Source organism: Thyridium curvatum (assembly GCF_004353045.1).
Source record: "Thyridium curvatum strain D216 chromosome Unknown NODE_144_length_43713_cov_68.417795, whole genome shotgun sequence".
NCBI classification, from domain to species: Eukaryota; Fungi; Ascomycota; class Sordariomycetes; order Thyridiales; family Thyridiaceae; genus Thyridium; species Thyridium curvatum.
Window position 1 is genome coordinate 1 of NW_022156899.1, and position 26,955 is coordinate 26,955.

A 26,955-nucleotide genomic window follows, 5' to 3' on the forward strand; every position below is an offset into this window, starting at 1 on the left:
GTGATCCCTCACGATGGATCACCGTACTCCAGGGTGATCCAGCGGTCCGTGCGTTTCTGCCTATCTTATCGTGCTGACCGCCCTTGGGGCAGTGTCCCGCGGTAGCGGCGGCTGATTCTGTAACATTTTTCTTTTTACTATATCTTTCCTAGAGCTAATTATTAATTCTTATAGTAAGTACTATATAGCTTATAAAGTCTTTAGGCCTTCCTATCTTAATAAGTTTATCTTTTATAGCATTCTTCAGCCTGTTATAGAAGGCTGCTATAAGTAGTTCTATATCCTATTCTAAGTGACTTATTACTTATTAGAACTTTATTAAATATTAGGTTGCTGATCTAGTTTATCATAGGTTTTAGAGCTATCTTTCTATAGCTTGTTCTTTATTAGGGTCTTTAAACACTTCTTTTAGTCTGGCTATAAACTTCCTAAACCCTCTATTAAACATAGCAATAGTTTTTATATTATAATTCTTACTATTATACTCTAGGTAGTCTTATAAGGTTGGTTTAAACCAGGCAAGTACTTCTCCTTCTAGGTAATTTACTATAAAGAGCACTTTATCTACTATAAGCTTGTAGTCATCTAAATAGTACTTAAGGTAGGCCTTTATTTAAATAAGCTATTCTTAGAGATCCTCTTTCTTTCTATCAAACTTCCTAGGTTTTTTATACTTTAGTCCTTCTTTTATAGCTTAGCTTCCTTAGAGGCTATTGACTTAGTTCCTAAGTTAAAGGATTTTATTATATACCTATTCTATAGTGAAAGTAGGCCTAGTATTAGTAGAAGATGCTTTTCCTAATATAGTTTTCTATAAATATTACTTAGAGTATAGTCCACTTACTAAATAAGAGTATTTAATATATAATGATCCTTAATCCTAAGAGGTACAACTACTTTATAGAACTAGAGGTATGTAGGTTTATATAAGTAGTAGGTAATAGGTGCTACTAAGCATTAATAGTTAATTATAACTAAGATAGCTTCACTTAAAGGTACTTTATTAAATAAGATACTTTAAATACTAGAGAGCTATCTAAGGTAGGTATCTAAGAGTAGACATATATCTATATATATAGACAATAGATTACAATAGATTATGGTGATCCTTTATGAGTCCTTGCTACAGAGTGTAGTGATCTATGGTGAGGGATCACTAGCTTAGACAGCGATCCTAGGGTCCATACGTTTTCTGCCTATCTTATCTTCCTGACCGTCTGGGGTGGTGTACCGTGGTAAAGGCGGTTGGTTTCATGACACCAACCTTATACTATAGCTATAATTATAAAAATTTATAAATAGCTTTATTTTTATTATTAAAATCATTCTTTAAATTTATAGCTTCACTATAACTCTATAGCTAATAGGATTTCTAAATAGGTTATATAGACTATTAGTTATATAAGTTTCCTCTTAGTATTTATCCTCTTTTTAGTAATCCAGAAGGCCTCCAGACAAAGGTACATAGAAAATTTACATAAAATTGTCTTGGCAGGTTACGGGCGAAGTTACGAAATATACAAGGTCAGAGTACTGCCTGAAGGGGGTTGGGCTGGTTACAGGGGGTCGATAAATTGATTTTTTACGGCTTTTTGTGGGCGTAACCCATGGATTTAGGACGGTCGTTTTATATGCATCTGGGCCTTAGGCAGCGTCCACTGTAGCGCGTCGCTCAAGAACTGGGGCCGAGAAGTCTGTCGTTCCAGCTCGACATACCTAGACGGCTGACGACGCTCCGCGCGCGCCTATTGGTGATGATGGCCGCTCCATGATGCGCAAATACATGAGCAAGCGGCAGCGGCCATGCGACTTTTGCCGGTCACGAAAGTCGGCCTGCCGGATTGAGGGCCAGCCACCGTGCCGCCTGTGTCTACTCCACGGCCGGGACTGCACCTTTGTTGAGGCGGCAAAGCCGCGCAAGAAGCCGGCTGACCATGTCGGTGGCCGTTTCGAATGCGGCTCGCCGGCTGCCAGCAGTCTCATTGCTCGTGATGCCTCGTCCACGGTGGGCGGCTCATCTCCTGTGCAAGAGGCCCTTGCTGCTCTATCCCCGTCTGCCCAGGAGACTGCTTCGGGGCGGGCGCTGCTGTCTCCCTTTCAGCCCGACGCTAGCCTGGCTTTTGCCGACACAAGCCTCGATTTCCTCTATGACCTTGCCATTGATGGCTCAGAATATCAATTTCTGCGTAGAACACCACACAGCCCAGCCGGCTCGATGGTCTCGGCTGCGCCGCCGCCCGAAGCCCGGCCGCTCGCCCCCATCGTGCAGCATGTCAAGCCCGCCAATGGCGGCGCGTCATTGCTAGATGCAGCTGGAAGCGCCTTTCCGGAGATCATAGGCCTCAGTGGTGATATGGACCCCTTCCTGTTGCGGAAATATAGGACCGATACCTGCGGCATCTTCAAATTCAAGCAACTGGCTGTGCACTCTGTTCAGCACGCTGCTGAATACCCCGTCCAATTCTTGATATCGCCAGCTTCGATATTTGACCACAACAGGGAGGAGACAGGATATGTGCTTGCGGCTGAGAGCGAGCTCCGGGTCGAGCTAGAACAGCTGGTGTCTGTCGATCAGGGAAATCGCCTGATCCGCTTGTACGAGATGCTCGTGGCAAGCCAATATCCTATCTTCTCCGCCCAAGCCTCCCCCACTGCAGAATCGAGCCCGCCTCATCTCTTGGCAGCTGTCTATGCCATGGCTTTCCCATTCGCGACGTACGACGACAAGCTTTGTATTGATTTGGCTTATAATTCACCGCCGTACCCCAGTCTGTCTTGCATCATGCACAGATTGATGGCCATTGAAGCCCATTCCCCGAGCCTGGCAGGAGTCCAGGCGCTATTATTAACAGTGTCACGTCAAACGTCAAATCCTTTGGTCTCTGATGCCTCATATCGTTGGAGCATGGTCGGGCGGTTGGTCGCCCTGGCCGTGAACTTCGGGCTGAATTTGGATCCAACAACGTGGAGCATTTCCGAGTCACAAATTGCCCAGCGTCGCCGGATTGCTTATATCATCTACTCTACAGACAGATGGCTGGCTGCAGCTTTGGGAAGGCCACCGCACATTGATGACGCAAATTGGCTTGTGACGTCTCTTGAGCCTACTGATCTGGTGGATTCGGGACTGGTTTCGAATCAGTGGAATCAATTGTTGGCACATTCGTCACTGACCGCAGTTCTAAACACCACTCTGTCCCAGTTATAGTAAGTTGAATACCCGAATCTGTCTTGCGTACTTAATCACTGACACTATTCTAGCTCGGTGCGTGTCGTTCAAGTCTTGGCAAGAGACCACCAGCACATTGCGAGTATCACCGACGGTTTGCTTATCCAGTTGGCCACCGCAGCAGGTCAAAACCAGGAGTGCCTAGCGACTAGCGAGCAATTCCATGACTCAATGATGCATGATGTCACAAAGCTCATGCATATTTACCTCCACCTGCTCATTCTACGCGCAGCCATGCGGCCATTGTTGAGGTTCGACGGACCCATAACAGAGATGGGAATCGCTGATCACGAAGGACGGGTACGATCAAACATGGACGAATGTACTGGAGACTTCGCGGCATACATCCAATCGCTGAAGGCAGAAGAAACTATTGGGCTCTGGCCACCGTGGTGTCAAACTGCATTTTCCTCATTGTGCTTCTCTTTGTTGCTCATGGTGTCGTCGTCGGCGACCCATGATGAGGCAGCAAGATGGACTCGACGACTACAAGTCGTTCGTCGGGAGTTGCGCCTGAAATCGGGTTCCTTCTCTGTGTTACGACTTGGCTTGCTGCGGATAGACTCCATTTTCTGGCGCGGAGTAGACAAAGTCCTAGACCTGAAACCGCATGTTGCCGATGCGCTTCGTAACGCGCGAGAGATCTGAGAGACTGTAGCTTGTCAAAGCGTTTGACTAGACCACATGGACAATGCTGCTTCTATCTATAGCTTCGCTTGAGGTCCGGATTTCTGGAGCCCTCACAATACATCTTCCACTGTTTTCACGGCTTCCCAGGCCATGCCATATCCTGCTTGGAAGCCAGTCCCGCCAGCACCATAATTGTGTACGACCACACGCTTCTCGCCCATTACTACTATTTCGTCTCTCTCCACCCGAGCACCCCCATTTCTGGATGGCCGGAGGCCGGCGAAAGCAGCAAGCAGCTCGGGTGGTTCTCCCCTCAGCTCGGAGCTTAGTGCTTTAGTCCTGTCGAGAATCGACCTCCTTTCCGCATTTCGGTTCAGTGAAGTTGCCACAAAATGGTGTTATGAGCCAACGAGCAGACGGCGTCCACAATGATTGGCGGCGTTTTGATTTCGAGCCTCCACTTTGATCATATGATGGAGACAAAGTCCTCCGGCACAGAATCACGAAAGAGGCTTATTGAGTGCTTGCACGATATTACATTTGATATTAGTATGAACGTGAGCTCTCTAACGTCTATTCTATGCAAAGTGTGCCTCCCTAAGAATCCTTGAAGTGTCTTTGATAAACTCGTGGCTCTTGGCCAGTCCCCTTTGTGGATGGTTGTAATGCGCAAAAGCGTGAGGTACACCCGCATACCTCTTCATTGTGACTTTGTTACCCGCCTGCCTGAGAATTTTGCCATAGTGTTCTCCCTGGTCTCGCTCTATATCGAATTCTGCTGTGACGATATGGGCAGCAGGTAGGCCCTCGACATTCGGGGCCAGAACGGGGGTCATGCGCCAGTCGTTCTCTAGGATGCGATCTTGTTCTTCTGTGATTCGGTTCCTCAGTCAACAGTCTGGACGCTTATCCAAATTTCCCGCTTCCTGGAGACATCTACGGAGTTTAACTCCAAGCCAATACCGGAGGAACCACTGCTCACGGGTCAGCGGGCTCCAGGGCAATGTTTGAAGCATCAGCGCACTCTCATAGAGGCAGTTCTGCGGCGTCAATTTGTTTAGACAGAGGCTGCAGTACCGCATGTCTGTTGCTGGGACGATCATGAGATAGAGTTTGATGTGGACGCCCTCGTCTCTTGCGAAATGCGCCAGAACCGCTGACATTTGACCACCTGATGAGAGCCCACCAAAGGAAACGCTGGTCGGGTCTATGTTGAGGGTCTCCGCGTTGGTAATCGCCTTTGTTTACACAAGTCAGCGTCACGAGGCGACTCAGAATGATATAATCCTTGATTATCTTACCCACTTGACAGCGTCCCAGCAATCGTAGGTAGCGGTGGGATACTTGAATTCTGGACCCATGCGATAATCAACATCAATAACTTTGATATTCGCATCATTGCACATATGTCGACACCACGCAGACTCCGAGTTCAATCCACCGATTACCCAGCCTCCTAACGACGAATGTCAGTCACGAAAATGAGAGCTGGATTAAGTGCTTACCACCGTGAAAATTCAGATGCACTGGGAATGGCCCTGCACCCTCGGGAGAATAGACTCTGACAGTGATCTTTCCTTCAGGCCGTGTGACTGGCACTTCATAGTCCTCAACATAAAATACATCGGGCCCTATATCGTGCAAGTGATGGAAGTCAGGCCCCTGGCAAATCTTGATAGACTACATCGCTGTGGAAGACTCGCCTGGATAGGTTGGATATGTGAAGCTGTACTTTGATGGATCCTTGCGGTACTCTTCTAGCGTGACCTTCTCAGCCCTCTCCAGATAACTCCCATACTCATTCCACAGTGTTCTCCATTCTGGATCAAGGCCAGGAAAATCCTCGTCCTGAATGATATGCAGGAGACGATCAGTCTAAACCCCGGTAAACAAGGCCACTGCCGGCGCCATCTTGGTGACCGTTGTTGAAACTTTGCCCTCTAGATGTGATAATTCCTCAAAGACGAGTTGCCGGAAGACGGCTCAAGAGACGTATCGATTTGAAGAACCCGGTGTGAAAGAAGCTAAGGAGACTTCGGGCAATCTTGAAACCGAATCAGATAAGATGAGAAACGTGTCATGGATGAGGGGATACGACCTGCAAACAAAGGCTCTCATCTACACCCCTTCCGCTCCGCTCATTTATCTCTGTAGACACTACTTACTACGTTTGGGCTATTCCGCGCCTGTTTCTCTTATCAAGATTCACGGCTTCTCATTGGTGGCGTTCTTCAGCGGCCGATCATGAATGCCGATCATGCGGGGGCAGATCCACAACAGACTCTAGTCAAAGATAGGGCGCCCTGAGGGCGCCGTCCGGATGCCACCTATGAAATGGTTGCATTTGCCATAGCATGACTGCTCTATCTCCCGCCCACCCAGTTTCGACGCGCGTGGGCCAGGGCTGGATAAGTGAGGACCCAGGCTTGTCAGGGTTTACTACAGCACATGGGCCCCCGTTTCCCCCAGCTTTTTAAGAACTGTGGGGGAGCGCTGCTCTTTTTCAGATGTGTTGATTGAAGGGCCAGAGTTTTTTGTCCTTTATATCACTGATTCTACTCAAGTGGCTCCAGAGAGGTTCAAGCGACGACTTTGCGAAGGTAGCATAGACACTGCAACCCATTGACAGACATGGACATCGAAGCCAAAGGTCCTGTTGCCCCGGCCGATGTCGCACGCACCGCCGATCACGACACCAAGATGCCTCCTCCTTCGCGGTGGGAAGGGCTGCGAAGGGTGCCGGACAAGATGCCCAAGATCGCTTTGCTGATCCTAGTTGTTGAGGTTCGTCGTCTTGGCCACTCATTAGGCAAACACTTACGATTTCTAACCGAAACCCATGTAGTTCGGCGAGAGGTTCACATACTTTGGGTTGAGTGGTCCTATCCAAAATTACATTAAGTGAGCCTTGTCGGCGCCTTGTGTTGACTTCCCTCGGTTAACACTCTGGCATCGCAGCAACCCATATGATCCTTCGTCTGATCTTCCTGGAGCGCTTGGAAAGGGGCAGGCGACTGCCACTGCCCTAGGAAACTTCTTCAAATTCTGGGCATACGCCTCCACTGTGATTGGTGCCATTATTGCAGGTATGTCTAAGCCAGTGTATTCGACAATACCATGTACCAGTGCTAGTTATTCACCAATTGCCTAGATCAATATCTTGGAAAGTACAAGGCAATTCTATGTGCATGCTCGATTTATATCATCGGCCTCGTCATCCTTGTAGCTACAGCAACTCCTGCCGCTATCACGCATGATGCTGGGCTTGGTGGCCTCATTGCTGCCATGATCACAATTGGACTCGGGACGGGAGGCATCAAGGCGAATGTGACGCCGATGTGTGCCGAACAATATAACAACGCACATCCAGTGCTCAAGACTCTTAAGTCTGGTGGAGAAGTCATCGTCGACCCTGAATTGACAGTCCAGAGACTATTCATGTGGTTAGTTACAGACTTCTGGTGTCATTTGTATTTACTCTAGTGGCTGTACTGACCTGCACTCGTGTTAGGTTCTACTGGGTCGTCAACGTCGGTGCGCTATCACCCTTGATCACTGTCAACGTGGAAGCCCACCACTCTTTTTGGCTTGCATATCTTATCCCGCTGATGTAGGTTTCTCTTCGCGCAGCAATTCAACAGAAAGAAAGGTGCTAATACAGCACGCAACGTACAGTGCAATTCTTATTTCCGCCATAATCTTCTTTGCCGGCCGCAATCAGTATATAAAAATGCCACCTATGGGCTCCGCGATTCTTGATGCCTTCCGGACCACAAGAATCGCGATCAAGGAGCATGGCTGGGAGAATGCCAGACCCACGTCTCTCAGAGAGCGTGGCCACGCCGAAAAGTATCCAATCACCAGCCAGGAGAGGTACACGGATCAGTATGTGGGCAATGTCCGTACCGGTCTCAAAAGCTGCAAGGTGTGTCATGTCGGCTTGATGCTGGTAAACACAAGTTCTAATCTTCAACGGCCAGATGTTCCTTTTCTTCCCCTTCTACTTTATATGCTGGAACCAGATGTGGAACAACCTGATCTCACAAGCTGGTACCATGGCACTTCATGGCACGCCCAACGACCTCCTCCAGAATCTCGACCCGATCGCTCTGTGCATTTTCATACCGCTTCTCGATAGTAAGTCCCAGACATAACCTGCTTGACCTTAGGAACCCGTTTGCTAACCATTGATAACCTTTAGTCGTCGTGTATCCCCTGCTCCGCAAATTCAAGATCGATTTCGACCCTGTAAGCCGCATCTTCATGGGTTTTATGTTCGCTTCATTCTCCATGGTGTATGCGTGTGTGTTGCAATACTTCATCTACAAATCGGCGCCCAACAGCATCCACGTGTGGATCCAGGCGCCGAGTTACGTCCTCGTGGCTTTTTCGGAGGCCTTTGTCATCATCACTGGCTTGGAACTTGCCTTTACACAGGCGCCGAAGAAGTCAGTCACTCTACTCTCACTCCTTACGCTAGTGAAAATACTGACAGGATCAAACAAGCCTCCGTTCTGTGATTTCTGCCCTCTTTTGGTTGACAATTGGCATCGCGGCCGCCATTTGTATCGGACTCAGTCCGGTCTCTCAGGACCCCTACCTGGTCTGGATGTATGGATCTGTTTCTATAGTGGCATTTGTTGCTGGCTGCGGCTTCTTTGCCTGCTTCTTCCCGGGTCGAGCCACATGGAAACCGAAGAGGACGTCGTGCTCGAGGGACATGCTTTGGGGTAAGTATTAGACTCAATGTGAGGAGAGTCACAGAATAATTCAATGGCGTGGTCAATGTATGAACACGCATTCACTTTTCAAAAACCAGGACAGCGATAGTTGGTATTATGTTTTCTCAACATCCACCAAGTTAGGACGATGAGACTATAGCCGGTGAAAGAATTAAGATCAGTCTAGCTGGTGAGCCTTCAGAATACGTTGTACACGATTGACACAAACCCTATACTCCTCAAGCGGCGATAGAGTATGAATATCTCTCGTTCTGACCAATTCCCTTGTTCTATCTAATGAATGGCATAACCGCGTACTCATTTACGAGCCCATGCCCATCTCATCAAGACCTGGGAGTTGCTTGACCCCTGTTGTAATCAAGATGTCAGTAAATAAAATTTAGAAGGCGATCAAGTCGATGCAAACTTACAGCCGTCGTAATCCTCGTGGACTGCGTTCTTGACGGAGCAGGCCTTGGCCGTGTTGATCGCTTGGGTCTTGAGGCCAGCGCAGCTGCGGGCACCCATGCAGCCAGAGGTGTCCATGGCTTTTTGGAGCGAGTCACCTTTCCAGCCAAAAACGTAGTCGGCATGCTGGCCGAGACCCGTCGGGTCGCCGGTCGACAGGATGAAAGGCTGGGAGCCGTCGGCAGGCCATTCGGCCTTGTTGTTGAACGCACGTGTGTCCCAAACGACCTCGAGCATGAGCTGTGGGATGCGGACGGGGTGGGTCGAGGGGCAATTACCGCCGAGGTTGAGGAAAGTTGCTGGGCCTGAGACCGGGTAGGCGACGTGATCCTGGTGGTTGGGGCTGTCGAGGTTCTTGCCGTCCCAGCATGTGGGGAAGAGAATGTTGGAGCGCATGCCGCCGGTGCAGGGCTGCTTTGGGAATGCTTCGGTATCCATACGGGGGTCCTGGCAAGGGGCACCAACGTCACCACCGTGCAGCTGGTTGCCGGTGAAGCATCGGTAGCAGTTCTGAAGCTTGAGCTTAGTGTCTGGGCGGGATCGCTGCATCGGGTCACCGACGAGCATGCGGAAGCCCTATTCCACGTTTGTCAGCTGTCAGTGATTCTCTTCAAAGTATGCTGAATTCTCACTTACGGGCTTGAATGCGGTGATTTTGCCGGGCTGCGCAGAAACGTAGTACACCAAGATCCCACCGTCAGTCTGGGTGCTGAAGTTGTCGCCGAACTGCAGCGCAGCGCCACCTTGGGGCACGCGCTTGTATGTGCCGTTGCGGGCCTTGAAGTACATATTTGCGGTCCAGTAGTTGGAGAAGTCCTCTGAGAAGGCGCAGGTGGTACAGGTCGCGGTGTTGGCAATATCTGCCACGGGCATGGTAACGTTAAAGCCGTTGCCTCCAACGACCTGGTGAATATGCGGCGAGGGGGCCAGACCGGGGTTGACGAGGGGGTCGATCCGGTCAATAACAACCTTGGCGCAGCCGAATCGCAGCATGGTTAGGCCTCCAGCACCGCCGAACTGGGGCGCGGCCTCGGCAAGGGCCGAAAGAGCAAGGATGGCAGACCAGTACATCGTGGTGGATGTCGTTGTCGCAGGATCAGTGGAGGATGCCGAGGAAACAGAGCAAGGGGATTTTCGACCCGGGGCGTTTTGCGGTCAGTCAGGTGTTTTAAGTCAGGGAGGAAAGAGGGAAACGTGATCCTCGGCAGTACAGCGGTCATAGTTCTCTGCCTGCCGCACAACTGCCGTTGGTCGGAATAGTGCCGGGTCATGGGGACAGACGTGCGTATATTATTGACATCTTGGTGACAGGCCTCGAAGCCAACGCCATGTTTATAGCCATCCTATCAGGATCACGGCGAATATTGCGGATCCACCTCTATTTGGGCCAGGTCTGCTACGGTATTTATGGGATAGAGAGGCCAGAGAGGAACGTGGCCTAGAAAGGGGTGACCGTAGGCAATTCTAGTCCACTTTCCGCCAGAGACGAATAATTGATTGGGTTGCACCATGGCCGCCTTTGTCCACTTCCATGTATTGGTCCTTTACTTCGGTCGCAACCTTGGCTGTGACGCGCTCGGGTAAGACCGACTGTCCTGTGCTTGGGGAAGGCACACGAGGTATCTGGCCTACAGAGTGGCGCATCCCCGGCATGATGAATTCTGCCTGATACCTCAACCAGTCGGATAAATCTTGAGATTGCCATCTGGCATCTCTGAAAAGCAAGACAACTAGCTTACGATGGCAATACCTGTTCTAGAATATTCTTAAAGGATTGCCACCCTTACATATCCGCTGCATGGGGTGGATTGCACGTAAAAGCCCTTCGGCAATATTCTGCATCGCTTAACTTCGACATTTGGACCAGAGACCCAAGCTGAAAACAAGCTATCCATGCAGCCATCTTGAGAATCCATTTCATGGTTTACCAATTGGCCGACCCATTGTTGTCAAAGTTGTCTACGCCGGATAGCCAACCAAGCATCCTCATAATCTGCGGCGACTAAACAAGTCACGAGCCATGTGGATCAACCTGAAGAGAAGCCTGCTTGGACAAGTTCGAACTATTTGCATTATTTGGAAGGATACCACCGTATCGGCCGAGGACTAACAGTAACTTTCAGACATCTTCTTGCCTCGGATAGTAGCGACTGATGGGTTGTGTTTGATAAAGCCCTCCATCCAGCCCTGGCCGATGGGTCGGGAATCGCCCTGGGCTTTGACGACTCGAGAAGCCATTTGTCGAAGCTGATAATGGGTGACAGCAAGCCCTAGATCGGCCTGTGTGACTGCTTATTGAACCAAATAGTCCTCCCGATATCTCGTCAAGTGTTGTAGGTGTTCTCTTGACTGCCTTGGGGTCAAACCGCCTTGAACCCGTCGTTGTAGAGTTCCTCGGGGAACCTTGTGCACCTCCGAGCATTTGCGCAGCGATATTCCCTGTTGAAAGTCGTGGAGAGCATTCCAGACATCATTTTCCGTGTATTTATATTTCATCTGCAAATCGCTTCAATTTGGTACCGGTATCATCAAAATTGGTAGAGAACTGGCGCGTTGAATGTGGTGGTATGCATGAAGATTCACGCGATTTTTGGTGTTTTGGGGTGGCCCACTAGGGGTGGCCCGCGATGTGGGTACTTGCCTTTTAAGAATGATCCTAATGTTGGTGGCAATGTTGCCTCCTTCTCCCGGCAATCAAGTCTCAGAGGCGTCGATCAGCAAAGCCACTTCTTCGAGCCGGCCATGAACTGTAGAATCCAGTTCATGGTACTGGGATTCTGCTCCTTCTGGCGACTGCAAAATTCATTCCATTCCCAAAATTTCAGAGCATCTGCAGCTGGTCGAGCGGTGTCCTTCCATTGCTCACGAGGCGGGTACGGAGAAGGGTCAAACACAAGACGAAAATTGAAGTGAGGCGGGTCGGATGCTCCCAGGGCGTCATACTGGGTAATAAAATCACCCTGCTCAAGTGTGACGATAAAGCTCTTTGTGAGGAAAGCCTCCTCCTTGATGAAGCCGTTGGCTCTAGTAAAGCGACTCCACTCGACATCCTCCTGGTGCCAGAACTCATCTGTAAGGGCACATGTCCAGTTGGAACTCCCACGATAGACCGTCGCATCTAGGGCCTTGCGGCAGGAGGCTCACCAGGTTTGGCGAGCGGGTGATTTTCCATTTAAATCTGGTGGCTATCCAGCAGCTATTCTCATGTCCAAGGATGAGCTTATCAATGTTATATCTCAGAGCTGCCCACCATAAATGTCCTGGAAGGTACTCACCTTGCCTGTATTATCCTCATTGAATGTCACCGAGCTTCAATGATTTAAATCCCTCCACCAAGTTTCGCTCGTCAGAAACGAACGTAGCCGGGCCGGATCCATAGGGAGGACTTTTGATGCTGAGATCACTGTCTGAGGGTGCTCTGTGTTTACGACTGACTAGACGTAGACTCCAATGATGCGCAGGGCGCGAAGGTAGAGTGTGTGAAGCATGGCCGAGGTGCGGGTTGAGTCAAAACCTGTCGGAATTCAGTGGTATTGCGGGCCGCAGGAACGGAAGGAAACACTTGTGTCGCCTTCTGACATCATAATTACGACTTGAAGCAGGAGCACTGAGGAAGGTGTGACCTTTTCTCCCAACTGCCACTTTTCACTTGGAGTTCACAGTGCAGGCTTGGTAAGGGAGGACCGGTTGCCACATCAGCCTGGTGATCATCTGACATGACAAGTCGTAGAGCTTTGGCGTCCCACAGCTCTGTTATATTTACACAGAGCGGCTACATTGTAGGACTGTCAAAAGCTTGATTGGACTGAACTGAATCTAAGACTGTGTATCACAAAAGGATGCCTCCTTAAATCAAGAGTAACAGAGATCAGAGATGCACCGAGGAGCATCACACCTGTTACCAAGCTTTTTGCTGGCTTCTACGGTGTATCATCAAAATCCCGATATGAACTTCCCCTCCGCCTTCCTCTTCCCTTTTGACTTTATTTTTAATATTATCGTCCACAGCAAAGTCTGCAGCACCCTCAACAGAGACAATTTTCATCATGCAGCTGTTTCATTACTTCTCTCTTAGCTGCCTTCTGGAGCTTGCCTTTTCCATTCCAATAGCTTGTATCACAGAGAAACAGAGTTCATTATTGGGTACCGAACTGTTCTCCCGGTCAGTACCGAATGTGTATGTACTAGGATAAGTCACTGACAAAAAGAACACATCATAGGATCAAGCTGCCAGATACAACAAGGCCGGGACGCTTACTGATGAACCGAATCGAGCGGGTACACAGATTGGACAGGGGGTGTACACAAGCGCAAAGCCTGGTGGCTGGCTGTCATCACCAAAAAACTGGTAAGGACGAGGCCCAGCACCACTCTGTCTCCACTCATTCTCATTTTGTACTAAAGGTGTCTTCAAAGGCACTGCGTGATCTACGCCGACTTGGATGCAATGAGCCGCGTCTCAAAGGTATGGGTGCCTGAAACGTTTGATGGGCTGCAACTCTAGTACGACAATGCCGCGATCGATGAATACATCAAATACTTTGACGTGGGATGGGATCCAGCCAAAACATTGCGGTTGTCAATCATTGACAGTTTGCAGCCTGAGGGCCTGCAGCTACTTATTCCTCTAGCATTGCTAAATTCCAATGGGGGCGCTATGGGAATCACAGTTCATTGCGTGGAGAATCTGGCCGGTTTGGGCACCTATGTGGTCAATTACGACGATTGGCAGGACAATATCGGAGGCAGCAGAACAGTCCCTTCACTAAACCCCTGGTTGTAGATTGAACTCAAGGGCCTGAGTCTTGCTTATCAAATCAAGTGACGTATCGTATACCAACCTTTAAGCATAGATACCCTCTTAAATCAAAGTGTCATGAAATGATTGAGACCAAGGGACGTCATCCTGTACAAGCACCATGCAGACGGCGCGCAGTGGCGCGTGCACACCCAGCTTGACATCTCAGCGGTTGGCGGGGGGGTTCAAAGAAAAGGTGAGAATGAAGATGTGGATTGAGAAGCTACCTTATAGAGTTGTCAACTAAGGGATGGATCAATCGAATTGTATTCGTTGAGGTGTCTAATTCTGAAGGACTAAGGGTGCACGTTTTTGTGTTTTTTTTTGTGTGAAGTCGCGTCACTCTCCATTCAATCCAATTCAATTCAATCAAACAAACATACATAAAGTACACTTCAATCACTCATCATCAGTCAATCAATCAACCGATCAATCAATCCAGAGCAGAGCAGTGCAGAGAAGAGACGCACACGACAAGCTGATACCAGCCCCGCCGCTTGACAATGGCTTCCCGATCTCCATGTCCCGAGACCACCACCACCAGCGAGAACCACAGCGATGCTCCTGCTCCTCGCCCAAACAAGAGGAAGAGAGAACCCCTGGGAAAGCTACCGCCAGGCTGTCTCAACCAGAAGCAGAAGCAGATGCAGCATAAGAAAGCAGCAGCAGCAATCGAGCCGCCGCCCAAGAAATCCCAACCCCGACCCTGACACCGGCAGTGGAGGAGCGGTGCATCATCATCATCATCATCATCACCATTACTATCACAACCACAGCCTGGCTCTCTCAATAGCGTCATACGCCAGAATCCTCGCACCCGCCTGTACCCCCCTCCACATCTTTGGACCGCGCGACATGTCGAGCTCTTGGGTGCCACCTTTGTTGATGTCGATATCAATCACACCGATGACAACGACAGAGACGATAGCCAGCCACATCTAGACCTACCACACAACGTCGCCGAGGTTGGCAAGCTGCGTGCCTATGGTGGGAACCCAACGAATGCCAGCCGCTTCCTCAAATCTATCCTCAAGAACTGGGGGTTCTGTCTTGACGCAAAGGACAAGACGACCTTGCCCTTCAGGTTTGGCCGCCACATCTGCTGCCACCTCCCCATCCAGACCCTCTGCCACAGCTTCCATCCACCACCCACCACGCCTACAGTCGCCATGGTCAACCTCTATCAAGTCACGAGCAGCAGGAACCTGCGCGTTGTCGATGCAAAGGCCGGTGGCCGCTGTGAAACCATACAATACCTGGCGCTGCCTTGCCCCCCTGCCAAGCGAGAGCCGTGTGTTCTCGCCGTTCTGCTTGCCCTTGCCGCCCATCTCTATCCGAGTTATAATGCAGAGGGTCTAGCTTATCCTCCCTCTGTGCAGGTGAGTCACTGTCTGACTTTTTACTGTTGTTACTTGCATTGCATGGACAGACCGACTGACTATGATTTATCCTCTTTGTCTAGGTCCACCTCATCGATACATCACCCGACCACCCATCCCGAGGTATCTATCTCTCCTCGGCCGATATCACACCTCAATCGGTCGCTAGTTTCCAACACCCCGACGACGTCTTCCTTCCCACCCCGAAACCCCTCAAGGTCCGAAGAGCCTGGCTGGACCTAGAGGGCTAACCCCGAGTCTTTCTTGCCAACATGTACAGTCTTCTTCGGCCTGAGTCAAACAAGGACATGACGGGGAGCATAGAGAGAGCCTCAACATGAAAAGGCGCCTACTGGTTTTACAGCGTATATCTCCATCCAAGTCACCTTGTATCTATTTTGCCGCCGCTTAGTGCATCTCACTTGTGTGGCCTTTTTGGCGCGTCTCTACCTTTGCCTCCATCTCCATCTCAGTTAGAATCCGGTTCATGTGTTCCATAATCAATACAAAGTCGCCTAGGTTCCTCCTTCATACTCTTGGGCTCGGCAGCGCAACCCTGACTCTCTGTTTACTTCTCCCAAGATCAACCAAGTGAGAAGCTATGGGTATTTCTTTTATAAATTCCATTGCTTCAACCAGTTTTCTACAAGATCTGGGGACACAGGTGTCAGCCGCTTCATAGTCTCACTATGCGCAATGGTATTGGTCTGATCCAGTGGACTTCTGTCGGGCAGGCTACTTGTGGCCTCCAAAAGCGCCGACACAGGTGTACTTCCATGTGACTGGCCGTATTTGCGCACTGCATCAATCCAGGCACCCAGCTCGACCGCTTCTACCATGACACCTGTTTGTTTAAAGTATGCCTGAATCGTAGGCACAATCTCGGACCAATGTACCGTTCGCGGGTTGACCAGGTGGTAAACGCCCAACTTGTGCTCATAGAGAGACGAGAGTCGGCTGAACAAGAGCTCAATGCAGATCTGGGCCGCCTTGTCCACGGGTACCCAGTCCAAATCGTCCCCGTACATGTTGGTGGTGGGGATCTTGCCGACGAGCTTGCTGGTGCTGAGGATGCGAGGCAGCCAGTCTGTCTCGTTCCACTTGCCTGCCGCCGTCGTCGGGCCGGCCACCTGGCCTACCCTGACAATGGTGACATCCACACCTACATCCACTGCTTTGCAGAGGATTCTCTCGCTCACGTACTTGCTCTCGGCATATCCCTGCGGAATGGGGGCAAAACTGTGTTCTGTATCTTCAGGGATACGCTCGCCGGCCAAGCCGTTGCTGGTGGGCTGATAGTCCTCCCAACGACCCGACACAGTGCCGATCGTGGAGACAAAGTAGACGTGGGCGTGATGCGCGCTGTGTATGCTAAATTCGGCGATATGGGCAACCGCGTTTATGTGCGAGCTAAATGACTCCACGGGGTACTGGAAGTTGACAGCCCAGGCGTTGTGGACGATGACATCGACCTTTTCCAGCAGCTCCCGGTACTTATCGGCCCCAAGGCCAAACCGTTCACTTCCCAGAGTGGTGTGCAGAAACTCGACTTTGCTCAAATCCGAGTTGAGGCCTTTGTCTTTCAAGCTCTTGAGAGAGCGCTCATGGGCATCTGCTGTCCTGTTAAAGCAATACACGTGCGCAACCCGATCATCGGAGACGAGTTTGCTGAGCAGATAGGTCCCCAGAGATTTTGTGGTTCCAGTCAGAACGACGCAGAGTTTCCCTAGATTAGATCTGAACGACATTGCTGACACACCGTTCTTGGAGCTGAGGCTATAGGAATTCGCCAGATCCGACAGTTTTTCCCGCCGCGTCCGAGTATCAACAGCCGGGGCGCTCGTGGTAAGCAGCCTTACAAGGTAGCGGCTCAGTTTCCGGATTGTTGGATGTTGGTAAATCACCTTTGGAGTAATCAAGTCTGAAGCAGAGATCCCGCTGTCGGATGAAACCGCAGGCTTTATGACCGCTGACAAGGACTTTGCTAGCCCCAAGGTTTGTAGAGAATCAACGCCATACGAGGTGAATTCAGCGTCGACATCGAGAATATCGTCTTTGAGATACGTCTGCAAACACTCCTCCACCAGGCCCTCCATTGTCTGCTCGTTGATTTGCTCGGGTAGTGCAACTGCTGCCGTGTCGCCCGCACCCTGATAGAGGACGCTAATCTCCTCGTCGTAAGCCGCGATGGTACGGCCACGGATGATGGTGCCCTTGGGAGCTCTGACGAAGGGTTTTCCAGGGGTGGCAACTAGAATCATGTTCTTGAAAACCATACCGGTCGCGGTTGACATGTCATTTGCCTCTTGCACAGTCGGCCAAATGGCGTCGATGAATTCTTCTGGTCGGTCGTGGTGGAAGACGCCGTCTTCGGGTTCAACTAGCAACGCCACCTGAAACCGCCCTTGGCCAACTACTAGCACACCCTTGACCAGAGGACTGCTCTGGATGTGCATCTGCATGGTGATAGGGTTGAACTTCTCCCCGTTGGACAGGACGACGACGTCGTCAGTCCGGCCTGCGAACCTCCATAGCTTGTCACTCCCAGGCGTGCGAGTAAACAGATCTCTTGTGCGCCATAATTTGAGTTCCGGAAACGTGAGGAAGATGGCATGAAGGTTGGCCTTTTTGGGATCCCGACGTAGGATTGCCTCGTAAACACCTTCTTGCTCAGTTGGCTCCATCCTAAGCAGGCAAATGTCAGTGGGCGACCAGTGAAATGGCTGGGCAGCGAAAGGGTTGGGGCTCATACTCAAGTCCATAATAAGGGTTCCATTCGAAGGACAGCCAGTCCCGTTGAATCAGTGTCGGTATGGCGGCCATCTCGGTATTTCCCATGAGTTGGACAAGCGTCGTCACCGCGTTTACTGCATCACCAGCCGCTTTAGGGGTAGGGCCGCCTCCGCTAAAGACGTATTCGACCGAGGCCAACCTCTCCAGCGCTTTCTTGGAGGACGCAAGGTCTTCTATATAAGACGGAGGTGCCCATAGGCACTGTATGTCAAACATGCTGGCCACCTTCAAGAACGTTGCGTCAATCAGCGGATGGTCAGGCGGGTGAATAACAGTGGTTGTTCCCTGGAAAAGATGCGAAGCAAAGTTCAGTACTGCTCCGGCCACGTGGAACAACGGGAATCCACTGTAGATGTAGCGGCCTTGTGTCAGCACCGTCCAGTTGCCAGGTTTGCGTCCTGGCGGGTGAGGAATAATCCTAAGGCTGTCTACAACCGCAAAGTAGCTGTGTTTGAGAGGAATTGGTTTTGGCATCCCGGTCGAGCCAGAGGTGTGGAACATTATGGCTCCTTGGTCATAGATATCGTCGTACGCCCGGTCGTATCCGAAAGCGCCTCGATTCCCACCAGACATGATATCGTCCAAGGCTGGGACCTGGAACACGCGCAACGAATCTTGGACATCTTCAATCTCAGAGACCTTATACTTCATGTCATCAGTGAAGAATAATTTGTTGCACTTAGTTTCACCGAGTAGGTAAACGTGTTCTGGTGTGGCGTTGCGTGGCGAGGGATTGAGTGTCTGTCGGGACCCATTCTCGTTAGCAAGTTTTCCAGCCTCGTGCTCGGTGCACTGCCAAGCGCAAACATACACAGAAACCACATTTGATGGCAGCAACCCAAAAGATCATATACCGAATATCCGACGTGCCAATATATGAAATGACCTCGGCCGTAGAGCTGGTGCCAATGCGGTCCTTCAGCCACCAGGCAACATTATCAACCGCACGTTCAAACTCGCAATAAGAGACATGGCGCCACTGTGTCAAATCAGACGAAGTTGCATATACTGCCAATGGAGTATTAGGCGCGGTGCGGCTAAGGCTGGTAAGCAAAGATGGGAGCAGCCGTCTCCCCACGGGGAGGAGGTCGTTTCCGGATGAAGAGGCCATGGTTGATGTATAACAACGGGGGAAGGGGGCACACAAAGTGTCTAGAAGTGGCATTCAATATGACCTCTCTAGTGCCAGCTACCATTGAGTTGGCTTGGCTGTGAGATTCGATTTAAACACATCTAGGTTGCGTTGAATGTGGGAGACGTCGTAATGGGACGGGAGCTTATCCTCCGTGCCTCCGCATCCTACAAGAACCTCGGGAAGACGGTGCTAGGACTATGTAACAGAACCCGAACTAATCGCCGATACTAGACTGGTTGAGGGCTTCCCGGAAGACAATGCCTCCACGTCCGGGGCATCCCGATGGCGTTTTGAGACAGCTCTCTGGGTTCCGAGTCGATGTGGGTTATCTAGAAGCCATAATAGTGAATGTGCCTGGCTTTATTTGTTGCCGCAGGCGTCTAGTCCGGTTCTTCAAATCTAATCCGATTCAATTTGCACCTTCTACAAGTGTGATTCCCACGGGGAAAGGTTTTGTCTCTGCAAAGTCGACAAGCGATATGGCTGATATTTTTACACCTCCCCCAGAGCCCAAGACAGAGTTGGGGCGACATCGGATCCTGAGCCCTTCGGCAGGCATTCGAGTATCTCCGCTGCAGCTAGGGGGGATGTCGATTGGAGATGCTTGGACCGCTGGCATGGGCAAGACGTCAAAGCAGGCATGCTTTGAGCTTCTTGACTCGTTTGTGGAAGCAGGAGGGAACTTTGTCGACACCGCAAATAACTACCAAGATGGTCAGTCCGAGACTTGGATCGGTGAATGGATGATCGAGCGCGGCAACCGAGAAAGTCTGGTTATTGCGACCAAGTATACTGCGCATCCCCACCTTCACGACCGCGGAAAAGGGCCTCATTCAGTCAACACATCCGGGAATCACAAGAGAAGCATGTTCATGAGCCTCAACGAATCCTTAAAGAGACTACAGACAGGATTTGTTGATATCTTCTATGTCCACTGGTGGGATTGGAGTACTTCGATTGAAGAGATTATGGATAGTTTGCATATCCTCGTCAGCCAGGGTAAGACTATGTACTTGGGAATTTCGGATAGTCCTGCCTGGGTTGTCAGTGCGGCAAACACCTATGCTCGTGCCCATGGTAAGACACCTTTCAGCATCTACCAAGGCCGCTGGAATGTCATGGCCAGGGATTTCGAGCGCGAGATCTTGCCTATGGCAGCCTATCACGGTCTCGCTCTGGCACCCTGGGATGTTCTAGGAGGTGGCAAGTTCCAGACGGAGCAAGCTCTGAAGGATCGTCAAAAGTCTGGGGAAGGACTCCGTGCCCTACTAGGCGCAGAGCAGACCGAGCAAGAGAAGAAAGTCAGCGCCGCATTAGCCAAGGTCGCCAAAGAACAGGGCTCTGAGTCTGTGACAGCGATAGCACTGGCCTACGTCCTCGCAAAGGCCCCCTATGTGTTTCCCATCATGGGCGGCCGCAAGACCAAGCACTTGGAACAAAACATCAAGGCTCTTACCCTAAAGTTGACTGACGACCAAGTCAAGTATCTAGAGAGTGTGACACCGCTGGACGTGGGCTTCCCAGGCAACTTCATTGGCACTGACCCGAAGTCTGGAGGGACTGGGGGGTTGACTGGAAATTACTCTCACCTGTCGTGGGTGCAGTCTCCAAAGGCCATTGGCAGAGAGTAGTGTACTTAGTTGATCGGTAGTATGGTAGTAGAATCTGATGAACGCGGTTTCCTCGCGATAAAACGACGAAGCATCAGCAGTAGACTACATGATAACCCCATCCGGTTGAAATATGTAGGTGATAACAGATCAGACCTCTCTTGCCCAATATAGACATACCCTCCGTGCAAATTTGTCCATACGTATGAGGTACCCACCTATTCAATAAGTTGTTTCTCATTCTACCTGATAAGTCCAAGCCAAGTACACTGTAGATTAGACACAGTTAAAGAGACACAGTAAACACAGTACCCGTGTTCCATAAATTGTTATCGTGGATCTATCAACCCTCCCCCGATCGCAAGGCCTATAAGGCACCGATCCTTGAGGTTATTCCGATTGTCATATACAAAAAGTGGTGGCCCCCGTTACTTAAACATTAGTGTAGACAGAAGAAATCAAACGCTATTGCACCAACTTAAACATTATCTGTGTGAACTAGTTGGCCTTAATTTGGTTCGACCCTGACCTGGGGAACGGCCCAGTCCTCGGAGCACAGAAGAAAGACATCAAGCCAACGAGGGTCTCTCGGTTTGTTAATAGGATCTCCGACCTAGTCCTGAATCGCCACTTTGGACCTGGAGACACAACTGGGCAAATCAAGATGTGGACCCTCTCGTTAGGTTACGCCTCGGAGATCCGCTGCGACGGAATGTAGTAGAACCCGGGATTCCGGAGAACCCAGAAACACGGCACCGTTGTACACAAGTGCATAGCATTTAAAGCTTTAGGAAACCTTCACACCAGCTCCTCTCATTATATTTCAGACTCTCCTTCCAAAGTTTGTTGTCTAGGAATCAGGGCTTTTTACCACTTTATTCTTCTCCCCGTTGGAAAATCATCGCAGCCCAATATGTCGCCCCACCTTCCGACCCATGAGGACGACGAGTCCACCAGCCTCCTCAACGGCAACGTCCGCCGCAACTCTGTGCAGATGGCTAGGGGAGACGGCATGGTGTCGTTGTGGGCGGGTATTGGCCTCCTCTGGACCATCATGACAGTTCAGGCTTGGATTCGTTGGATATTCTCCGACGAGTTTGCTCCTGCCCCTCTAGACACAACAGACGAGTACCCTCTGTATAGAAACGTAGGCCTTCGCCTTGTAGAGGCTGCGTCGACAGCAATCACCATTGGATTTACCTGGTTCTTTGTCATCAGCCCCATACGGGTTGGCAAGCTCAACGCGGCACCAAGACAAAAGCGAGAACTCAGCCTTGACGGCAAATTTGTCATTGGAGGGCTTTTGACCTGGTCGTCAGATGCCTTCCTCAACTGCCGCCAATACATCTTTGCCTTCAACGCGCACAGCGTCAACTTGGGCGTCTGGACTCCGTTCATGCCCTTCGAGCGTCCCGGCGGACCTTCGCGCTACGCCGAAAGCCTTCTATGGGCGCCTCCGATGTACATCTACTTCTGCGCCGGCGTCGCCATGATGTCGTGCGCCTGGACTAGGATCCTGCGCCGCCGCTACCCGGACCTCTCGGACTCCACTGTCACTGTTCTGGTCCTGATCTTCAAGTTTGTCTTTGACTTTGTTGTCGAGAACATCATCATTCGCTGGACGCACGCCTACAGCTTCACCAAGACATATGGCCCCCTCACGCTCTGGGCCGGCGAGGTTCATCAGTTCCCAATTTACGAGTCGGTATTGGTGGCCATCTTGGGTACACTCTTCACACACCAGCGTATGAAGGCCTTGGACGACCCCGACCACGTGAGCCCCGTCGAGAAGGGTTACGAGCGCTGGCCGGAGTACCTGCAAGGAACCGTCAGGCTACTAGCCGTGATTGGCTTCTGCTCCCTTTCCTGTGTCGTTGTCTACCACTTCCCTCTGAACTGGCTCGGCACCGCCGCGGGCACCAGCTATGCCAAGATGCCCAGTTATCTGAAAATTGGAAGAGGTGACATGTGGGATGGAACACTCGTCAATAGCACCGTCTTCTGATGGCGCACTTGAAAGAGACACAAGTCTCTGCTCTGTACATTTCTCGGAGGTGAGCAGAATTTGGGGTGTTCAGACAAACATCCTACCGAGTGGAAGTCTGGAGAGTGCGGCTGCGAAGTTTTACACCTGCTACCTGCATTGATCGTCCAAGGCTGCATGAATTATCCCTCTTGAGATCATATTCACGCGCAATGCATCCTTGTACAGCTAAATTGATCAGTTAGCAGGCAGCCTGCCCTAAGAGACCCGGTCTTGATATTTCCTTAGAGTTTGAAACAAGCGTACCGGAGAGTATATAGGTTCACATCAACCACACGTGCGAGCTTGAATGCTCGATGCACTCTCCTTGAACAGTCGCCAAGGATCTGATTGCTGTACAAGAAGACTGAAGTGCACTTATGGAGGCATTGCCAATACGAACGGGTCTGGGTCGGTAGATCCGTCGCTGAGATCGAGATTGCACGCTGCGTCATAAAGGAGAGACTGCCAGCCCCAGTCTCTCTGGGCCACGAACGGCTGGTGCTTGTATCCTCCTCGAGCTCCGATTGGCTCAATACCCAAGTGGCTACTACCGGCCGGATAGATCCCTCATGGCTCTGAAAGAACTACCGTATCGATGGAAAGTAGACAGTACCAAAATGACAAACGCGTGCACATCGTTGAATCACATCGGATTCGCCTGTCGTTGAGCTCAAGTCAATTCGCTTTCTCCGCTGCGTGCACTGGGTTCATACAAAGACTGGCCGGCTCTTCCGGGAGCACAGATACAGGTTCAGAGTGAGAATTTCATCCCCCCTTGTCAAAACTCCGCGTCCCGGAACATGGCACGTTTCGCTTTCCGGAGCTTCTCCTGGATTTGTCTTCATTTTAGTGTTCGAGAACTTTACACCCCATCCAGTCCTATTTGCGCTCATGCGAAGTCATACTCCTTGTTCATCAGAGAACCCAACCGGCGGTTCACCAGCCATACTAATTCTCTCCATGAGAAGATTCCTCCAGTATGATCTCACCTAGCGATCTTGTCGTTATTATTGCGGCCGGTGGCCATCAGGCCACCTACATTATCCCTAACTTGTATGGCAAGGTCCGCCTCCGTCTTGTGGTCCGCACCGGGAAGTCTGCTCAGACTCTCGCCACCAGATGGCCGGAAGCAGAGGTAGTCACGGCAGATCTTCAGGTCCCAAAGGACTGTGAACGGGTTCTTGACGGGGCGAGCACAGTATATCATATTGGACCGTCTATCCACCCCCATGAGAAGGAAATCGGACTTTACATGATCACTGCGGCAAAGCGGATTTCTCGAAAGCCTGGATCTGTCTTTAAACACTTTGTCTGTGCGACTGTGGTCGACACCCAGCTTAGAAAGATGTACAACCACGACGACAAAAGATACATCGAGGAAGCCCTAATCATGTCTGACCTGGACTATACTATCATGAAGCCGGGAGACTTCTTCGACATGGCGTTTCCAGTGAGCGTCTGGCTGCAGATGGAGAAGCCAGTCCGTCACGCTGTCACAGCCCAGCAGGCGCGGTCTTCCTTTGTCGTGCTTAGAGACCTAGGAGAGGCTGTGTCAAAGGTGATTCTTGAGCGGGAGCCCCATTACCAGGCCCAGTACCCTCTTGTTTCTATTGGTCCTATTACGTATGGGGAGGCCACTCTAGAGGTCGGCAAGGCCATCGGCAAGGAGATCGCCATCCAAGAGTACTCGATAGAAGAGGGTGCTGGTGTGGTCCTGGACTCCATCTTTGGAAGCCGAGAGAACGTGGATCCGGACACAAGGGATAAAATGGAGATCATGATTTACTTCTACAGGAGGAGAGGCATCATGGAAAACAAAAATGTCCTGGGATGGCTGCTTGGAAGAGAGCCTACCTCCATTCAAGAATACGTGCGACAAGAGCGAGACCAGCCCAAGGACGAGAGTTTCAAGGCTGCGTTCAAAGCTTGATCTTGCATCACTACCTAGCTATCTAATTTTGTATAAAACAAGTTCTTGGACGTATTTTCGAGAGTGTACTTTTGCACAGACCTAAAGGTGATTAAAAAAAACCATTCAAAGTGCTTCCTTTCATGTACGTAGAAAACGGATCGCTAGTGCGCCGCAGGTGGCTGTATGGGAGCAGTATTTGATCCTCGAGTCTATTCCGCTGTTGACTATCAACAGTTTCAGCTGTTCAAGGAAACACGCACATCTTTCCTCTCGCGTATGTATACAGTCATTGATACGACTTTGTGGCTGCTTCACAGAAGCCCCAGAATCTCTCAGCACCTCCGCTGCCCCCCTCTGCCTTTGACTTCATCGCAGCTGCCACGTCATCCTTGAAAAGACCAAATCGTCCCCAGGGCATTATGTAACGGCCGCCGTCCTCGACCCTCACATCTCGACTAAGCCCGGCAAAAATTTCCGTGTAAGCACCGTATACAGGATCGTACAAGAAGCAGGTGTTCATGATCCACACCATCAAAGATGACATGTGCCGCATGAGGTCGGTCTTCAAGTGGCCAGGGTTAATAACTACCGAGACAATGCCCGCGCGCTTGTTTCGGCGCGCGTATTCTGAGGCGAGAAATGACATGCCGACTTTGGATTGGGAGTACAAGTCGAGCTGCGAGGCCTTGCCGGAGTCATTGTTCATGTCATCCCAGAAGATCCCTCCAGGAGGACCGGTGTGCGTCGCAGAAGAGGACACCCAGACGACACGGACTGCCCCTGGGGCTTCTGCAGCGGCCGTCTGTTCAAGAATCGGGGTCAAGAACTTCGCGAATAAGAAGTGCCCGATGCAGTGTACCCCCAGCTGTTGTTCGTAGCCCTAGCCGTAGAATGAGTAAACTGTTAATACTGGAAGATGCTGTCGAGTTATGATTCAAAGCTGGTAGGGCGTCCCTCTCACCTGGACTGTCTTGCTCCCTGCTGGCGGAACCATGACACCTGCATTGCAGAATAAAACATCCAGCCTATTTTCCTTAGCTATGAATTCCGCGACAGCGGGCTTAATCGTAGCGAGATCAGCGAGGTCGAGGCTAAAGAAGCCGAGTCGACCCTGCGACTCTGGATACTCCTGCTTGAGAGCAGCAATAGCCTCTTCCATTCTAGGTCTATTGCGCCCTGCAATGTAGACATTTCCACTCTTGGCATAGACCAGCTTGGCAGTTTCGAATCCGATTCCCACAGCACCGCCTGTGATCACAAAAACCTTTTCAGGCATGGAAATGTCAGCCAGACGCCTCTCCTCTCGCCTACAACCTGGGATAGCCCGGTTCAGCTGCCACACTCGCCTTGCTAGAAAGGTCAGGTAAATCCTTGTCTGTAAATTTGGGCCCGGGAGGGAAAAGTTCGCGAAGGAATTGCCATGAATAAATCCCGCGCATCTTGACTGTGCGACTGTTTGTCCACAAGCTGGGTCGTCAAGCTTCAGTGGAAACAGTGTCGGGCCAAATCGTTCAGCTAGATAAACGCCGCCGTCTGCGTCTCTGAATTTTGCGCCGGATGTCATTTTGCTGTGAGGTTCACTGTAGCTTGTGTTATTTTATGTTTTCCGGCTCTAATGACCGGTCCACCAAACCATCCGGTGTTCCGGTCGCCGGAACCTGAACATGATTTATTCTCTGAAAGCCAGTCGTCCATGATTCATCAATTGTATCGTTGCAATAGGTCTTAAACATCATCTCTATCCCTTGTGGAAGGAGTAAACGTAATGCTTACTACCCAACACATCTCGTACGTGTATACGGAGCCCGGCACCCAGCCGACAACCTCCCTGCGCATACCTAGCAATTATCTACGGCACTACGCCGACCGCCCAGGGGTCCAAAACAGGCGAACACGGCGACTACGACAACAGCCCCTTGAATGCGATTAATTACCCCTAGCTCCATGATTGAATGACAAATAAAAAGGCATACAGTACTGTGGTTAACACAGAACATTGAAGTGGAATCCACCTTATTTTCCCCACACTGTAAGGGAAATAAACGTTCGGGACCACGGAACAGATGGTTCCGGCTAAGAGCAGCGAGCTAACCAGGTGCCGATTTCTCCTAACCAATTGAAAAAGACATTACTTGCGCGTGTGTCGAGGAATAGGATGAATGCGAAAGACAGAGCTACGATAACCACTACCTTCAGTAGAAGAGAAAGATAAGGGAAAGAGAAATATCTACTGTAGTACAAATCATGTCGTGCT

At 50.6% G+C, this 26,955-nt stretch overlaps 10 protein-coding genes across 10 annotated transcripts; 6 read left to right on the forward strand and 4 right to left on the reverse strand.

The window, feature by feature from the left end:
* Positions 1-867: 867 nt before the first annotated feature.
* E0L32_012200 (uncharacterized protein) lies at positions 868-4,188 on the forward strand (the record flags this gene model as incomplete). Its single annotated transcript, XM_031135015.1, has 4 exons — positions 868-912; positions 1,721-3,207; positions 3,262-3,529; positions 3,940-4,188. 4 exons carry the CDS (start codon positions 868-870, stop codon positions 4,186-4,188), a joined length of 2,049 nt encoding a protein of 682 aa, XP_030999024.1.
* Positions 4,189-6,490: 2,302 nt separating this feature from the next.
* Positions 6,491-8,379, forward strand: E0L32_012201 (uncharacterized protein; the record flags this gene model as incomplete). The annotated part of the gene is made up of 9 exons (XM_031135016.1): positions 6,491-6,643; positions 6,705-6,760; positions 6,818-6,945; positions 7,011-7,302; positions 7,371-7,469; positions 7,535-7,784; positions 7,840-7,996; positions 8,061-8,307; positions 8,355-8,379. The coding sequence occupies 9 exons, from the start codon at positions 6,491-6,493 to the stop codon at positions 8,377-8,379; spliced, it is 1,407 nt and encodes a 468-aa protein (XP_030999025.1).
* Positions 8,380-8,902: 523 nt separating this feature from the next.
* On the reverse strand, positions 8,903-10,119 carry E0L32_012202 (uncharacterized protein; the record flags this gene model as incomplete). Its single annotated transcript, XM_031135017.1, has 3 exons — positions 8,903-8,949; positions 9,012-9,624; positions 9,685-10,119. 3 exons carry the CDS (start codon positions 10,117-10,119, stop codon positions 8,903-8,905), a joined length of 1,095 nt encoding a protein of 364 aa, XP_030999026.1.
* A 1,643-nt stretch (positions 10,120-11,762) lies between these two features.
* E0L32_012203 (uncharacterized protein) lies at positions 11,763-12,536 on the reverse strand (the record flags this gene model as incomplete). Its single annotated transcript, XM_031135018.1, has 2 exons — positions 11,763-12,144; positions 12,484-12,536. 2 exons carry the CDS (start codon positions 12,534-12,536, stop codon positions 11,763-11,765), a joined length of 435 nt encoding a protein of 144 aa, XP_030999027.1.
* A 1,868-nt stretch (positions 12,537-14,404) lies between these two features.
* Positions 14,405-15,476, forward strand: E0L32_012204 (uncharacterized protein; the record flags this gene model as incomplete). Its single annotated transcript, XM_031135019.1, has 3 exons — positions 14,405-14,467; positions 14,623-15,225; positions 15,309-15,476. The coding sequence occupies 3 exons, from the start codon at positions 14,405-14,407 to the stop codon at positions 15,474-15,476; spliced, it is 834 nt and encodes a 277-aa protein (XP_030999028.1).
* Positions 15,477-15,839: 363 nt separating this feature from the next.
* Positions 15,840-19,129, reverse strand: E0L32_012205 (uncharacterized protein; the record flags this gene model as incomplete). The annotated part of the gene is made up of 3 exons (XM_031135020.1): positions 15,840-17,910; positions 17,978-18,759; positions 18,830-19,129. 3 exons carry the CDS (start codon positions 19,127-19,129, stop codon positions 15,840-15,842), a joined length of 3,153 nt encoding a protein of 1,050 aa, XP_030999029.1.
* A 503-nt stretch (positions 19,130-19,632) lies between these two features.
* E0L32_012206 (uncharacterized protein) lies at positions 19,633-20,784 on the forward strand (the record flags this gene model as incomplete). The annotated part of the gene is made up of 1 exon (XM_031135021.1): positions 19,633-20,784. One exon carries the CDS (start codon positions 19,633-19,635, stop codon positions 20,782-20,784), a length of 1,152 nt encoding a protein of 383 aa, XP_030999030.1.
* Positions 20,785-21,676: 892 nt separating this feature from the next.
* On the forward strand, positions 21,677-22,768 carry E0L32_012207 (uncharacterized protein; the record flags this gene model as incomplete). Its single annotated transcript, XM_031135022.1, has 1 exon — positions 21,677-22,768. The coding sequence occupies one exon, from the start codon at positions 21,677-21,679 to the stop codon at positions 22,766-22,768; it is 1,092 nt and encodes a 363-aa protein (XP_030999031.1).
* Positions 22,769-23,768: 1,000 nt separating this feature from the next.
* E0L32_012208 (uncharacterized protein) lies at positions 23,769-24,719 on the forward strand (the record flags this gene model as incomplete). The annotated part of the gene is made up of 1 exon (XM_031135023.1): positions 23,769-24,719. The coding sequence occupies one exon, from the start codon at positions 23,769-23,771 to the stop codon at positions 24,717-24,719; it is 951 nt and encodes a 316-aa protein (XP_030999032.1).
* Positions 24,720-24,987: 268 nt separating this feature from the next.
* E0L32_012209 (uncharacterized protein) lies at positions 24,988-26,265 on the reverse strand (the record flags this gene model as incomplete). Its single annotated transcript, XM_031135025.1, has 3 exons — positions 24,988-25,503; positions 25,561-25,581; positions 25,663-26,265. 3 exons carry the CDS (start codon positions 26,263-26,265, stop codon positions 24,988-24,990), a joined length of 1,140 nt encoding a protein of 379 aa, XP_030999033.1.
* Between the last annotated feature and the right edge of the window lie 690 nt (positions 26,266-26,955).